The sequence below is a fragment of the Apodemus sylvaticus genome, chromosome 15 (assembly GCF_947179515.1).
Source record: "Apodemus sylvaticus chromosome 15, mApoSyl1.1, whole genome shotgun sequence".
NCBI classification, from domain to species: Eukaryota; Metazoa; Chordata; class Mammalia; order Rodentia; family Muridae; genus Apodemus; species Apodemus sylvaticus.
Window position 1 is genome coordinate 42,327,787 of NC_067486.1, and position 16,418 is coordinate 42,344,204.

General features: G+C 42.3%; 1 protein-coding gene across 2 annotated transcripts in view; it reads left to right on the plus strand.

Annotated features, from left to right (window-relative positions):
- The first annotated feature begins 4,756 nt into the window (after positions 1-4,756).
- The window catches only part of Tbc1d23 (TBC1 domain family member 23), a 53,406-nt gene continuing 41,744 nt past the window's right edge, over positions 4,757-16,418 (plus strand). Inside the window, exon 1 of one of the 2 annotated variants that reach the window (XM_052157798.1) lies at positions 4,757-5,001. In XM_052157798.1, the coding sequence (XP_052013758.1) occupies positions 4,949-5,001 (53 nt within the window). In that variant the 5' untranslated portion in view covers positions 4,757-4,948. The remainder of the gene's footprint in view (positions 5,002-16,418) is intronic. The other variant, XM_052157797.1, reaches the window with a different exon arrangement.

Below are 16,418 nucleotides of genomic sequence, written 5' to 3' on the forward strand. Positions count from 1 at the left end.
GGGCATTTTCTCAATTAGTGATCAAGAGGGGAGGGCCCATTGTGGGTGGTACCATCCCTGGACTGGTACCCTTGGGCTCTATAATTGAGCAGGCTGAGCAAGCCAGGGGAAGCAAGCCAGTAAGTAAAATGCCTCCATTTTCAAAATGCTCCTGCTTCTTGACTTGCTTGAGTTCCAGTCCTGACTTCCTTTGGTGATGAACAGCAATGCAGAAGTGTAAGCTGAATAAACCCTTTCCTCCCCAACTTGCTTCTTGGTCATGATGTTTGTGCAGGAATGGAAACCCTGACTAGGGCAGTTTCTATTCAATTCTTTTCCTTTTTTTATTAAACCTATTTGTTTATTCATTTTACAACCCAGTATCAGTCCTTCCTCTCCTCCCAGTACCCCTCATGCGAGTCCTCTCCCCATCCCCACTAGAAGGGGAAGCTTCCTCTCATTGTTAACCATCCCAAGCCTCTCCTCAATTCTTTTCTTTCTTTTTTAAAAAAAATTATTTATTATATGTAAATACACTGTAGCTGCCCTCAGACACCTCAGAAGAGGGCATCAGATCTCATTGCAAATGGTTGTGAGCCATCATGTGGGTGCTGGGATTTGAACTTAGGACCTTCGGAAGAGCAGTCAGTGATCTTAACTGCTGAGCCATCTCTCCAGGCCCTCAATTCTTTTATTTATTTTTTTATTACATGGTGTGTGTGTGTGTGTGTGTGTGTGTGTGTAGGTTAGAGAACAACTTGAGAGAGTTCTTCTCTTTTGTTCCCTCTTTCTCAGCTCAGACTCAGGTCATTAGGGTTGGTGGTGAGCCCCTTTAGCCTCAGAGCTAAGTTGCCAGAGTTATTCTTGGGGGATAGCAGTCTGCATGTTAAGAGGACAATCAAGCAGGCCATGAAGAAGCTCATATAGGGTGGACCTAAGACTTGTCATCTGCGCGAGTGTCCTACCATGGAAAGGAGTGACCACTTAGCCCCAATGAAGCCTTCCTTTGACTTCATGACTGCCACCTTGTGGAATCTTGACCGTGACTTCAAAAGACCTCGTAACTCTAGCACTCGGGGGTGGGGCAGATGGGTCTTTGTGAGTTTCAAGACAGTCTGGTCTATGTAGCCAGTTACAGGGCAGCCAGGGCTATACAGTGAGATCTTGTCTTCTAAAAAAATCCATCAGGCAGTGGTGGTGCACACCTTTAATCCCAGCACTTGGGAGGTAGAGGCAGGTGGATTTCTGAGTTCGAGGCCAGCCTCGTCTACAGAGTGAGTTCCAGGACAGCCAGGGCTATACAGAGAAACCCTGTCTTGAAAAACAAAACAAAAATAAAAATAAAAATAAAAAAAATCCAAGCCTTATCATGTAGGTAAGCTGTATCTAAATTTCTGATGCACAGAAATTGAGAGATAATATAAGTGCTTCTTTCAAGTTGAGTTCTGAGGTGATTTGTTCTGTGGAGGTAGACTACTATATCTTATTATGTCATCATTAGCTGAGCATGTTCATGAGTCACACAAGCACTCTGTGGATATAGAATACATGATCAAGAGTTGTAACTCATATATCCCCCTACACACACTGTAATACTACAATGGAAAGCAAAGAACGCAAGTGCGGTAGAATGCGCTTATATTCCCAGTGACTCAAGAAGCTAAAGCAGGTGAATCAGTTGAACCTAGGAATTTAAGGCAAACGAGACTTAATTCCGATAAGTAAGTAAATCATGAATGCATGAAATCAGTACATGAAACTACCACATAATTCAGCTACGATGACCACACAGATGAGTTAAGTGTATATCATACAGCATAAATCACATAATGATATGACCCCAGACACCAAATAATAAATAAAAACATTCATGTAAGAATGCTTCCTTTGAAAATAAAAATTTATTTTCTCCAAGGATAATGTGAAAAGCTTTATTTATACCGTTTTCTCTAGGATGTGAGGACCACAATCAGATGCAGACATGGGGGCTGGGGACACAACATCCCACTGGATGTGGTTGTGAGTGGCCAGCATTGGGCACTGGTCACTGTCACCTCCACATAAGCATAGCACCCGGTCTATGGAAACCACAGAAAAGGACTCTACACCCCTCTGCTCCAGAGAAAGATATGGAAATGAAATGTTCCAGTTAACAGAGACAAATACTGTAAGAAAGTGCTGGGACGTGATTTCATTATGATGTCTCCATCTCTTCAAAGCTTTATTTTTTGGTTTGGTGTGAAGGAGAGGTCTATTACCAGAACTTAACACACTCTTCTTGTGATTTCCTGCTCATATTTTAAACATGGAGCGATCCAGGTAACTAGAAGGACCTTTTGAACAACGGAAAGAACACTCTCAAAAACATGCAGCCAGCTAGAAAATGTTCTGCGGCCAGTAAAGCCATTATCACCTCAGGGCATGAGGCATGCTGGGAGATATGTGGGAACCGAGAGCCGGAACAGGAGCCAAAGCCAAAGCCAAAGCAAGGCCTTGGGATGAGAAGACTCACAACCAGAACTGTCCACACTAGCTCAGCTGCCTCCTCAGCAACAATCCAGTGGGGGACTTGGTTTTTCAGAAGACCAAGCAAGGTGAAGGAAGATGATGCTGAGAAAGAACAAAAGTAAGATTGGAAAGGGCAGAAGACGTTCCTACAGCAGAAATACGCGCTCTCCCAGAAGCTTGGACATTGGTAACCCACAGTGAGGTAAACACCAGGGGAGTGGATGAGAGGAACCTATTCAAGAATGACAACCAAAGCACATTGATGTTGTGAGACTTGCACAGGTTGGATGCCCATGTAGCTGGTTCTGAACAGGTTAAGGAGGAGTCTAAGATTTAAACCACTTGCACAGAGTGAAGAACTATTTGAAAGTATTAAGTAATTTATAAATAAATATATATATCCTCTATCTATCTATCTATCATCTGTTTTTGAGATAGGGTCTCTCTGTATAGCCCTGGCTGTCCTGGAACTTACTCTGAGGACCAGGCTGGCCTGGAACATAGAGATCTATCTGCCTGCCTCTGCCTCCCAAGTGCTGTTATTAAAGGTATGCACCACAACCATCTGTCATAAGTAATATATGTTAATAGAATATTTTACCAGACTATAACACAGTCACTAATTTGATTACAATAAAATGAACTTCAATTGAAGGCTAGAATCACCATGCGAACAACTGCTTGCAGGTCACCGGGTAGTTTTTGAGCCATTTTCCTGAAAACCTTCCAGAATAACTGAAGAGATCCATCAGAAGATATGTGTATCAGAATGATGATTTGACTTAGATTCACACCTTTTATTTTTTAAAATAGTCATCTATAGCCACATTCTACATAAAAATAAATTTTCACAATGAAGAACTGAACCTTACACATCTACTCCAGGGTTGGAATTGACTACAATAATGTTCAGCTTTTTATTGCCTCTTTTTTGGAAGGAGAGTCATCATGCTTTGGTTTATAACAAAGACAGCTGTACTATACTGTTTAAATAGTTTTTAAAATCATGGAACATTTTAGGTACCAAAGTATACTTCATAAAAAAATGATGGATATCCCTGAAGACAACTCTCTGCTCCTAAAAATAAAATATTAAACGTTAGAACCAATACAAAGGCAAACACCTGTCATACTGCCTATTCGAGAGGCACCAGCCCGGAGCCAAGACAAACCTGGATAACATAGAAAAATCCCATCTCAGATCTCCATGAGTCTTGCCTGGACTTCAAAGCAAATTCCAAGCTCCTCAAGGCTACTAGTGAGACCCTGTCTCAAAAAACAAAACAAAACAAAACAAAACATAACCAACCCATCAAACAGAAACGTACTTAAAGCTATTTCTGGTCATTTCTGTCCCATCTAAACAAATTTTTCTACACATCCTCCCCCTGCATTTTTCAGTGTGCATGCCTCTATTACTAATATAGTGATATCAAACATAAACGATGTCATTCTTTGTAATCTGTTTTGTTCATCTAACTATGACATGTTCAGATTGATCCATACATTTCGTGTAGTTAACTGCATCGTTGTTCCTGGCCTTAAAAGTGTTTCTTCAAGTCCAACCTGAATCTGTGGTAGTCAAGGTAGCCCAGGGGCTAGTGTTTTGGCAATACTGGTGCTGTGGATGAAACCTGGGTGTGGAACAAGGAGGGCCGTTTAGGAGGGATAAATGGAACATAGGAAGGGAAGGATCTCGGCGGCTTTCTTAAACTGAGTTTTTAAACTGGAATTTCAGTGGCTGTTAGAAGACATATTTAAGACAGAACGTTAGAGTATAATTTTCTTAACTGGATAGCTTGACATAGTCCTTCGTGTATTTTTATTTTTCTTGTAGCTCTGGTGATTGAACCATTGAGGACGCTGGGCAAGTGCCCTATGGTTGCACAAAGTCCCCGGCAATTTTTTTTTTTTTGAATGGAACTTACAAATGAGGTGGTCTGTCCTTTCTTACTTTCTATTCAGCCTACCTTCTCTGTGTGAATTCATACTTGTCCTCCTCTCTCCACTAATTGGGACTCTCAATTCTGGCTCACGCGGGACAGAGACCTAGACGCTAAGAGGCCGCCAAGCCAAGATGCTTCACTTTCACAGCGCCGCTTCTGAGCCACGCTTGCCCGCCGCGCCCCGCCCAGTCCCCGAGAACCCCGCCTACTCATCAGGGTCGGCTCATCTTAGGCCCCGCCTACAAACTTTGTGCCCCTCCCACTCCGTTCGCCGCCCCTTGGCATCCTGGGATTTGTGGTCTTCCATAAGCTTCTCCTTCTCTCAAGCTCCGGGCTCCGCCTTTCGCCCTAGGGACGAGGTGACGTTGCATCCTTCCAGTTCTTCGCCTCCTCCCTCTTTCGCTCCGGTGAGTCTCAAGTCTCAGACTTCATAACTCCTTTTACGACACTGAGTCTCTGAGACAGTCTCGGCGCCAGGTCCACTTTTCGGCAAAGTGACGTGGACGTCAACAGCAATGGCGGAAGGAGAAGAGCTTCTGCCACTGTCAACGTCGGGCGGGGACAGCTGGTGAGTGCGAGCCCAGGTTTAATTCCCACTGGCCCCTTCTCTTCCTGTTCTCCATCCTGCCTGTCCCCGAGATGCTCGCTGGATGGCGTGGAGCAAAAGGCACCAGTCCTCCTCCGAGCCCCTGCCCCGCCCCCTCTGTTTCAGGGTCCCCTCTGCCCGCGGGCTTCTGTGGCTGGGGCAGAATCCCGGGGACTCGGGTCGTCCTGGATCTGCGCCTGAGTCGGGTCTTCCCGCTTGGTCCGGCGGAGAGAGTGGCTTCCACACTGAGTTCGCCGAGTCCCTAGCTAGGGAGTTGGAATGGGCTCACTAAAGAGGAAGTTCTTGGATGGAGATCTCAGACCATTTGAAATTAGATCTTTTGAAATAACCACCGCGACCTTTGAGGGTGCAGAGGTTGATACGCCCAGCAGGATTCCTCCTACGTAGTTCAGGTTTTTTTTTTTTAATTATTATTAATTTTGTTTGTCTCCCAACAGTTTCCAACATTTGTTATATTTCCTTCCCACCACGTTTCTCACGACTTAGTTTCATGGCTTTGGATGGCATTTTAAACTTTGATACTGTTTCTCCCAAGCATTTGCATGTCTCTCTGGGGCTGTGGGAAGATTTGGTTTTTAAAGGAACTCAGTAGCTCAAGGCTGGCCTCGAACTCTCTGAGCGGCTGAGGATGACTGAATTTTTGATGCTTATGCTTTCTCGTCCTGAGTACTGACTTGTAGGCGAGCTCCGTCCTGCCTGGTTTGTGTCCTGTTGGAGATTGAACCCAGGGCTTCATGTGTGCTAGGACAAGCACTCTACCCACTGGGATACACCCCCAACCCTGCCAATACCTTTTTGGTAGGCTTTTTTTTTTTTTCCACTGAGGGTCATTAATTTTTGGTGGACGCTTCTACTTTTGAAGTTTTGTGTGTGTGTGCACGCACGTGTATGTATCTTATAGTTGACCTAAGTATATTGAGCAGGTGTAATACGGATTTTGCTGTTGTTATTCATGGTGTTTGTATATCACTGTTGCTGTGTACCTACACACAATGCAAGCCTTTGGTAAACTCTGCTATTTTTAATTGTCCTCAATTAATAAAGTACAAAAGGAATATTGACAGGTACACACGTAACAAGATAAAGTTAATTTTGTTCTTAGAGATTGTTCTGGGAGTTCAGAAGAGACAGAAACCATTTCAGCATGCATTTCAAAAGCTTCATGGAGGCGCTGGTGTGTGAATTAGACTCTGAAGAATTAGTAAGATTTACCTTCACACTGTTCAAAATTATCACTATAATGTGAGCTACAGAAGTAATTTTTTTCCTTTGCCTCATTGAAAACTAAAAAGCAACAACAACAAAACCAGGTAGAACTTTTACTGTGTTTAGAAATTATATATATCCAACACCAATATGTTATTTGAACATGTACTCATTATTTAAAAGCAGTTCTTCATTTATTTCTTTGGAGACAGGGTCTCAGTGTGCAGCCCTAGCTGGTCCAGAACTTGCTGTATAGCCTTGGCTGACCCCTGTCTCCTAAGCTCTAGGGTTAAAGGTGTATACCACCACAACCAGATTTAGCATTTAATATTTACCCATATGAAAAGGTCTATGTACACTTTATATTTATCATGAATTTCAGTTGGTCTAGCCATATTTCAAATATTAAATACCATACATGGCTAGAGGCTAAATACTGGATAGTGCTGCTGGGCTATTAAGAGAATAGAGTTACGGCAGAGATGGAAGCAAAGGGATTTATTTGGGGAATAATAACTGGAATTGCTTGACTTGAGGGAAAGATAGGTCTGGGAAATCAGTACAACTTTTTGAGGAACGGAGTGGTATAGGGAATGCAACTTAGGACCTTGTACATGGTAAACACTGAGCTATATTGTCAGCTCAGTAAAATGATTCCAACCCATTACTGAAACCTTTTAAGAATCAATGATAAGAACATTCTAGAAAATGACCCAGCGGTTATAGTATGAAGTCTGGAGCTTGGGAAGATTGAATTGTATTATCACCTGTCTTTAATCAGTTGATTGAGAGCTGTAGGGAAACATTTTTCTGAGTTAAAACACTGTAAGGAAGTTGTTAGGTTGGGATTCTCGTGTGTGTGGTTACGGGCAAGATCACTCTAGTGAATAGTTGCTCCTAGCAACATTTGTTCTCTTAAAAGTCCCCTTAAGGTCTATGTCTTTTGTTGTTATGTCTGTGTGTTTTTCAAGATAGAGTTTCTCTGTGTAGCTCTGGTTGTCCTGGAAATCTCTGTAGACCAGGCGGGCCTTGAACTCACAGAGATCTTCCTGCCTCTGCCTTCCAAGTGTTGGGATTAAAGGAGTGCAGCACCACTGTGAGGAGGCCAGGTCTATGTCTTAGGGTCACTATTGCTATTACTATCAAATAAACTTGGGGTTTATTTGGCTTACACTTCCGTATCATTGTCATTGCTGGAGGAAGTCAAACAAGAATTTACACAGGGCAGGAACCTGGAGGCAGGAGCAGATGGAGGGCGTGGAGAGTTGCTGCTTACTGGCCTGCTCCTCATGGCTTGCTCAGCCTGCTTTCTTATAGAACCCAGGACCATCAGCCCAGGAATGACTTTTTCTTCAATGGGATCTCCTAACAATCGCTAATTAAGAAAATGCCTTACAGGCTTGTGTACAGCTGGATCTCACAGAGGGAGGCATAAGATCCCACCTCTCAGGTGGCTTCAGCATGTATCAAGTCGACAGAAAACGATCCAGCACAGTCTGTGTTTTTGGTGTGGTTCCCTCTTGTACTTGTTTTATTTCCATGAGTGGCGGCGGCTGAGGTGTCCGTTGTGATTTCTACTCTCCCTCTACCCTCTTCTTCCCTTTCTTCTCCCCAGTCTCACTCTTTCCCTCGCCAGCTTCCACAGAGTAAGGAAAGGCTTTGGGATTGGGAGGCATAGATTTGTAAACCTACTTTTCTTTGAGTGCTTGGCAAATGGGATTGTTACAGAATGGTTTTTAGTTTAACTCTCATGTTTTAATTTTGACTTTGTCACTTGTAAAGTTTTCCACAGTGTATTATTCCTCAGGTTGCCACCAAACTCATCTTATTGGCTAAGGATCATTCAGTTTACAAATGGAAGTGTGTAAGAATAAAACTAAGCTAAGTATGGTGGCTCAGTCCTTCCCAATCCCAGCGCTATTCACTCCAGAGACCGAATTGGAATTGCAGCAGAATTGGTGCAAGTTCCACGTTAACCAGAGCTACATTGTGAATTTTAGGGCAGCCTGGGCTGCAGAGTGAGATCCTGTCTCAGAAACCACAGAGCATGAAATAGCTAAAGTGAGAGGAAGAAAGGGGTCAAGGGGGGGGGGGGAGAAGGGAAGAGAGAGGGAAGGGGGAAGGAGGAGAGGGAAGAGAGCTGAGAGAAAAACCTAGGCTCCCGTCCTCCAGGAATTTATGATCTAGATCAGAAGCCTCAATTAAGAACATCAAGTGAATTGGACCTAATTGGGCATATCCTTAATCCCAGTACTCAAGGCAGAGGCTGGGTTTGACACCACCCTGGTCTACACAGTGAGCTCCAGGCCAGCCAGGGATACATGATGAGAGCCTGTCTCAAAAAACTAAACAACAAAAAGAACAACTACTTAGTGTAACACAATGACACATTTAGGTCCTTTTTTTTTTTATTTTTTTTTATTTTTTGGAGCTGACTAGTGTTATTTTAAATAGGCCAGCACTGCCATACCCTTTTGAAACTGCTTTTCACTACTTTTTCCTGTCTTTTTTTCTTTGTGGACAGTGAGTAGTATTTTTCAGTTTCTTTCCTAATAAGTGGAACTAGATAGTTGACCTTGTTAAAAAATATGTATATCCTCTTTAAAGAGCTCAGAAAGGGGCTTAACGTCTTTTTCGGGGCTTGGAGAGATGGTTTAGTGTGGTTAAAAGGATCTGCCGCTTTTGAAGAGGCTGGATTCAGCTGGTAGTATCCAAAAATAGCACCCTATAACTCCAGCTCCAGGAGATCCAACACGCTCTTCTGGCCTCTGCTGGTTCTAGGCTCCACATGGTTCACATATATGCATGCAAACACTCATCCACATAACAGTAAAAATAAATAAACCTTTGAATACTTGGATTCTTTGACATCACTTCTACCTATTTACTGGTTTTTAGTTATGTTTTAAGTCACCAGCTCTTCCTAAAATTTAAATATTACCTTGAAGCTTGTTAAAAATGCAAACTGGCTTAGTAGGTGTTAGGTGGGATCTGAGATTCTTTTTTCCGAGTAGTTCCTACCTGATATCAGTTCTGTTTCTTCATGAACTGCACTTCAGCTCACAAGGTATGAATAATGTGTATCTCAGAATAGGAAGTCAGAAGAATTTACCTTTTTATATTATGTTACACTGAATAGCTTAATGTGCTATCATTTATGTAATCACAAACTTTGTTTATCATTTTGTTGTGTGTGTATGTGTGTTCACATGCTTAATGTGTAGGGGTGACATGTGGAGGTCTGTGAAGAGCCTTTGCTCCATGTGTGTTCTGGTTATTGAATGCAGGAAATGAGGCTTGGCAGAAAACCCATTAAGTGCTGAGCTGTCTTACTTATTGCTTTGTAGATAGTGAACTCCTGAAGGGGAATGACTGATAGCGGGCAGTGCAGTAAATATTTGTGGGATGAATATATATGTGAGCAAATGCCAACACCTGTGTAACCATGAACGATGTATACCAAGCTCCCATTTCACAGACAGGACCCCACATCAGTGTGTCCACGAGCTAATTGCTGGCTGGTGTAATGCTTATTCCCTGTGGGAAGTCGATCAGAAACTGTCTAAGTACCCACCTCCTAGAACTTTAGCCGTGTGAGCTCAAAAAGTGTGGCAAAAAGACTAGTCTAGAATTTAGATTGGTAAATTTAAGGGGTTTTGTTTTTGATGGCAAAAGTTTGTTTGTAGTTTTGTTTTTATTTTTTGGGGTGTGTGTGTGTAACCCTGGCTGTCCTGGAACTCCAAGATCAGCCTGCCTGTGCTAGAATTAAAGGTCTGCTGCACCACACCACAGAGACAAAGTTAAATTCTTTTTTTTTTTTAAATTTGATTTATTTATTATATGTAAGTACACTGTAGCTGTCTTCAGAAACACCAGAAGAGGGCGTCAGATCTCATTTTGGATGGTTGTGAGCCATCATGTGGTTGCTGGGATTTGAACTCAGGACCTTAGGAAGAGCAGTCACTGCTCTTAACCTCTGAGCCGCTGGGAGGTGGTAGTGCAAGCCTTTAATCCCAGCACTTGGGAGGCAGAGGCAGGCGGATTTCCGAGTTCGGGGTCAGCCTGGTCTACAAAGTGAGTTCCAGAACAGCCCGAACTACACAGAAAAACCCTGCCTCGAAAGAAAAACCACACACACACACACACACACACCTCTGAGCCATCTCTCCAAAGTTAAATTCTTAAAATTCAAAAGTTGGCAATGTTCTAAACCTTGACATATTACAGAAAGAGTTGTACATATGCTTTTATGTTCTGAGTAGTTCTTTCGTAAATAATCCTTAGGGATCCAAAGCCATAGTCAGTCAACCTTTTTCTCTTTAATATGTAATTGTTGGCATTCTGATCTTATTTAAATTTATAAATTTTACTCAATATGCACTTTAATTTATAATTCTAATGTTTTGCTCAGTTCTTCCTAAATTCTTTTAGTTGTAAAAGGATCATCTAAAAGAAACATCTATATATACTGTAATCTACAGCTAGTTATGAAGAGGGCAATTTTGAATAGAGTTGCTAAACTATACTCGGCAAAGCATTTCTACTACATAATGCTGAAATGTGGCTTCTGTTTGGTGTCAGCCAAAGACAACAGCTGCCCTTGTATCAGAAAGCAAAATCGTTTAGCAAAGCATTCCTGGCTCAGCAAACATCTACTCAGTACGGTTTACATTCAGGCTGCTGGGGAAGGTTTTAGGGGGAAAATGGAAGCAGTATTAATGCTGGAGCTGTGCACTGTAGTGCTTTGTTTTAGCTGCTTTAATTCAGCGTTTTGTTAGAAGGAATAATACAAAATAGTGGCCCAGTTTGAGGATCAAGTGTTCAACTGTGAGCCTATGAGAAAGCGTTTCAGGGTCAAGCCATACCAGATGATACTTAGGAATTTTAACAAGGAAATATAAGAAATGTTAAGCATGTATACAGAACTTTTCTAGTTACACACCCATGTGTGCGCGCCCGCACGCTTGCACACACACTTGCGCACACACACTTGCACACACACACACACACACACACACACACACACACACGCATCTTACAGCAGCTCTTTGAGACAGGAAGTACTCAGAATTACTGTTAATGCCTTCTTGGAGGAGAGAGGGTGGACTTAGAGTGGTCATTTGGCAAACCCTTTTCATAAAAGATCTGTGCTTAATCAGTGTCGCCTTTCTGTAAGCCCTGTGTTCCTTCTAATACTGATTGCATTTACGTTATACATGTCACATATCCCTTAAGACTCCTAAAGAATGTTCTCATAAAAATACAGGTCAAATGTTGAATCAGCTACGTATTTTGGAAAGCACAGTCTTCAAAGATGTGCGTTGTTGAGCATATATGTGCATATGTGTCAAACACATAGTGACTATTTGTGGACCCTATGTAGATACGAGGATATGTATGAGATGTGTACATCACTAACTCTCTTATATCCATGAGAAGAGTTATGATTGATATGATAGGATAATAAGAAATTATATGTATGTATACTATATATATCTTTATAGACTTTTATTTTCATAATACTATGTTCTCATATGCCTACCCCAAATCACTGTTGTTGTTTTTTAACTTTAATGTATGGTTACCTACATCATCTAAATAGAAAGTAAATTATTAAATGTTATATATTAATATATGATTAAAAATGCATGTAAGATATTTATATTATACCGCATGCTAATATGATAATTAATCTATCATATATTGAAATATTAGTGTGTTTTTATTTGTGGTACTATTTAGAACATGTAAGCAAGTACATTGTTTTAATAGTCTTAATAACTCAGCAGTTTTTCTGTTGCTTTAGTACAATGATAAGGAAGTAAGGAACTTACTGGGTATTATTTCCCCTGTAAAGTGTTTCTTCTCTCTCCCTCCTCTTCTCCCCCTCTCCCTCTCCTCCTTCCCCTCTCCTCATCTTCCCATCTCCCCATCTCCCCCGTCCAGCCTCCTCTTCTCCCATCTTCCCCTCTCCCCGTGTGTGTGTGTGTGTGTGTGTGTGTGTGTGTGTATTTGTGTGTGTGTGTGTGTGTGTGTATTTGTGTGTGTGTGTGTGTACAGCTTTGAGGAGTTGGCTTTCTCCTCCCACTTTCCTGTGGGCTCTGGGGTTGAGCTCAGGTCAGCAGGCGTATACAGCAAGCATATATACCTGCTGACTCACCTCCATGACTCCCTTTTCTTTGTTTTGAAGGATAAAAGTTATAAAAACTGTACCCTCTCGTGAATATGTAGTTGGATACAGAAATCCTTTTTTGTTTGAGACAAGGTCTAGGCTGGCTTAGAACCTGTAAATAGGCCAGGCTGACCTTGAGCGTGGCAATCCTCCTGCCCCAGTTCTAAGGTAATGTGGGCACCATCATATTCAGTGAACCCCAGACCTGCTTTAGGTTTGTTTTGTGAATTCCATAATTCCATAATTAACAGCCACGATGAAGATAAGTGCAAGTGTCTTTTATCAAGTAAATCTCTGTCAGTGCTTGGAATCCAGGTTTGAAATGTAAATCTGCCATATACTTCTCTTGCCAAAGTATGTTTTTTTTTTAAAGTCAATAAAGTATCTTTGTGAATAATTGCCCAGATGTAGCATAGTGATGTCACATTTTTATTTTTCATAGAGACTATTACTTTCTAAGACAGTGTTTTCAGGAAAAAAAAATAATACTTTTTAAAAAAATTTTTGTATTTTGGGTAAAGTAGAAATTTGTAACAGAGCTGCATGTGGTGGCTCCTGCTTTTAATCCTTTTAATGCTTGGAACGTAAGGGCGATTGGGTCTCTGTGAGTTCCTGGATATCCAGAGTTGTTACACAGAGAAACCCTGTCTCCAAAACCAAAAAACTAACCCTCCCCCTCCCCCCCAAAAAAACCCAAAAGCCAAAACCCAACAAAGACCAACCAAACAAAAATGCAAAAGAAAGAAAAAGAGAAAGAAAGAGAAATTTTAACAGATATACATAATGTCTCTATAGACTTTTGCCATTTTCATTCCATTCCTATTTTAGGCAAACAATGTGCTCTGTATTTAAATTTCCTAGTACACAGCTTTGGTTGAAAACATCTTCACGGAAAAGTGAGCTAGTGAGGCGGCTCAGCAGGTAAAGGGTCAGGATGCTGCCAAGCTTGGCGACCTGAGTTCGAGTCCCAGGACCTATGTGGTGGGTCAGAAAACTGAAAGCTGCCCTGTTGCCTCCACAGGTGTGCTGTGGCATGTTCATGTGCACATACACACGTGTGCTGTGGCATGTTCATGTCCACATACACAGGTACACCCATAAGTAAATGACCAGGGAAGCAGGAAGATGCTGGGGACTTTTATCTTGAGAAAGCACGGGGCAGAGAGGCCAGAGCAGTCCGAGGTGCTGCTCGCCAGTGGGGAGACTCCAGTGCAGTCCAGTATGGAAAGATCTCACAGCTGAAATGAACACGTGTCAGCATTACCCATGCACCTGTTAGACCCCCCACTGAGTAGTAATCCCTTGACTTTTTTTCTTAGACAAGAAGAGCTACCACGGGTACCATTTAGTAAAACGTGATCTTCATAGCTTGTGGATAAAAAAAGAAAAATTTTAAAAAGTCTTCTGGCATTTATTCTATTTATAACTAATTTCTAATTTTACAGAACTAAACTATTGTGACCTCCATATCCTTTTCCTGTTGCATGCTGATGAAATCTTGTAGCTGTCACAAGGGATGTTTGTAAGGGATGTCGGACCAAAACAACTAACTATATTTAGCATCTTCTTTACTTGATACGGGATTACAGGAGAAATGAGACGTGAATGTGATTAGGGTACATTATATGGAATTGCTAAATAATTAATAAAAATATTTTGTTGGGGACAAAAATGAAAAAAAGAGTTTGGGGCTGATGTCTCTGGAGCGGTACAATAGGAAAGACTCAGCAGTGCAGGGAACAAATTAAATCATGGAACAATTTGAAACAAGTGCTAGCTGCTTTTTGAAGTAGTGCTGCCAAATACCTTACCAGTCCATACAACACTGCAAGCGCCTCCCAGGACTTGTGGCATCGTAAGAGTGTACAAGCACCCCTGTCAATGGCGCTGCCGCTTGGACTCTGTGATGCTGTGCCCAGGGCACCACCGTCTGCAGTGGCACGTCAGCGGTAAGCGAGTACTGTAGAAACCAGTAAATACTATACTTCAAGTAGTAAAAGACACTTGCCACCTAAATAATTAAAAATAACAGTGTCTTCTGAAAGAGGCAAAGACTCAGTTTCCACACTTTACACACAACCATTTGAAACTGTAGTGAAGAGGCGGAAACACTGCAGTTAAAGATTGTTCAGAGGATGAGCAGAGATGGGAACTCTATGTAGCATTCAGCCCTCAAATAGGCTCATGTCTCAGCCTTTGAGCATGCAATAGCTACAAGTGGGCGGGCTGTAGTTGTTTTGTTTTGTTTGGTTTGGTCTTCTTTGGCTCTAAGAAACTTTGAGCTGACCTTAGAAGCTAAAGGTTGGACAAACGTCCTAGACAGGCAGACAAGGTCCCAAAATAGAAAAGCATAGGCTTTATTCATAAAAGTAATGACTTCCTTTGCTCAGCAAGTTCCAGGCTCGGCACATACCAGGCTTTGTGACTGGAAACTGGAAACTGAAAACCACCTCCCTCCTGGCTCTGTAACTCTGAAACTGTACCATAGGTTAGCACACAGCAGGCTGTTTCAATGAGCTACCAATAGCAAGCTTACAACATAGAAGTAAAAATCCAGCAATGGGTGATCTCAGCATTCTCGAGGACCGTGGGAGTTCAAGGTCAGCTGGGGAACTACAGAGTGAAACCCTGTCTCAAAAACCAACCAACCAACCAACCAAAACCAGCAAACCCCTAAAAACAGAAAGAAAATCATTACCTTCAAAATAATATGCAATAAAATTGCCCCTCATCAGATCCTTTGTGGCAAACTCCTGAGAGCACGCTAACCCCAGCTGCTTTAGAATTACAGGCAGGCAGACACAGGCCTCTGCTCCAGCTATGAGCTGAGTTTGAGTCTCTTCCATCAGACAGGAACTGGGATATTTAGAACTCATGCACAATTGTACAAGAGACAAAAGCATAAACTCCAGCCCACTTCCAAACTTAGTATGCATTTTGTCTGCTTTTGGAATCCTTTTCCTCCTGCTGGGTTCCCCTGTCCATCCTTAATATGAAGGGAGGTGACTAGTCTTACTGTATGTATTATATATCTTATTGATATGCCATGCTTGGTGGATATCCCTAGAAGACTGGAGGAGTGGTTCTAGGGGAGAGGGGAAGGAGTGGTGGGGAGGGACTGGGAGGAGGGGGGGGGAGAAACTGTGGTTGGGTTGCATCTTGGTCAGGCTTCACTGTAGTTTAGACCACGGCGGGGACCATGGCAGCATGCAGACAGACATGATACTGGAGAAACTGAGAGTTCTACATCTTGATCCAAAGGCAGCAGCAGGGTCTGCTCCACTGGGCACAGCTTGATCATATATAAGACCCTGAGGCCTGCTTGCGCAGGGACACACTTCCTCCACCAAGGCCACACCTAATAGTGCCACACCCTATGTCCAAGCAATCAAACATGTGAGTCTATGGGAGCCACACCTATTCAAGCCACCACTGGTTATAATCTATGGGAGAAGAATAAGGAAAAACTAAAAAGAAGCATCACATCCATTAGAATTCCCTCATTGCTTCCTCCCATCAGCCCTTCCTCACCTTGTCCCCAGCCTGTAACAATTCATTTACTCCCTGCCTCTCCACATTCACCTATTTGGAAGTGCCCATAAATGCAATCATGACACATGACCTTTAATGCCTGGCTTCTTCTGTGAGTGTCATGTTTCCAGCTCTGCTCTTAGTAGGGTCTGTGTATCTGCACATGCTTTTACTGCCAAACATTCTTCCACTGCACTGATGTGTCATATTGTTTACCATGATGGAGTTGTTTCAAGTTGGATAGTATGATTACTTATTAAACTTAAAAATAAACACCAAGAATTCAACTGGTTAAATGTACAGTCTATCCTTAAAGAGCTGTGGCAGATGGAATAAGAATTACATCTACCAAACGGATGGGAGTGGCTGTCTCACTGCCTTGCAGGTCATTCAGATCTGTTTAAAGGTAAGGCACCCAGTGCCCAGATTAAGCCAAGACAGCTCAGTATCTGTATCATGTCTTCATCAC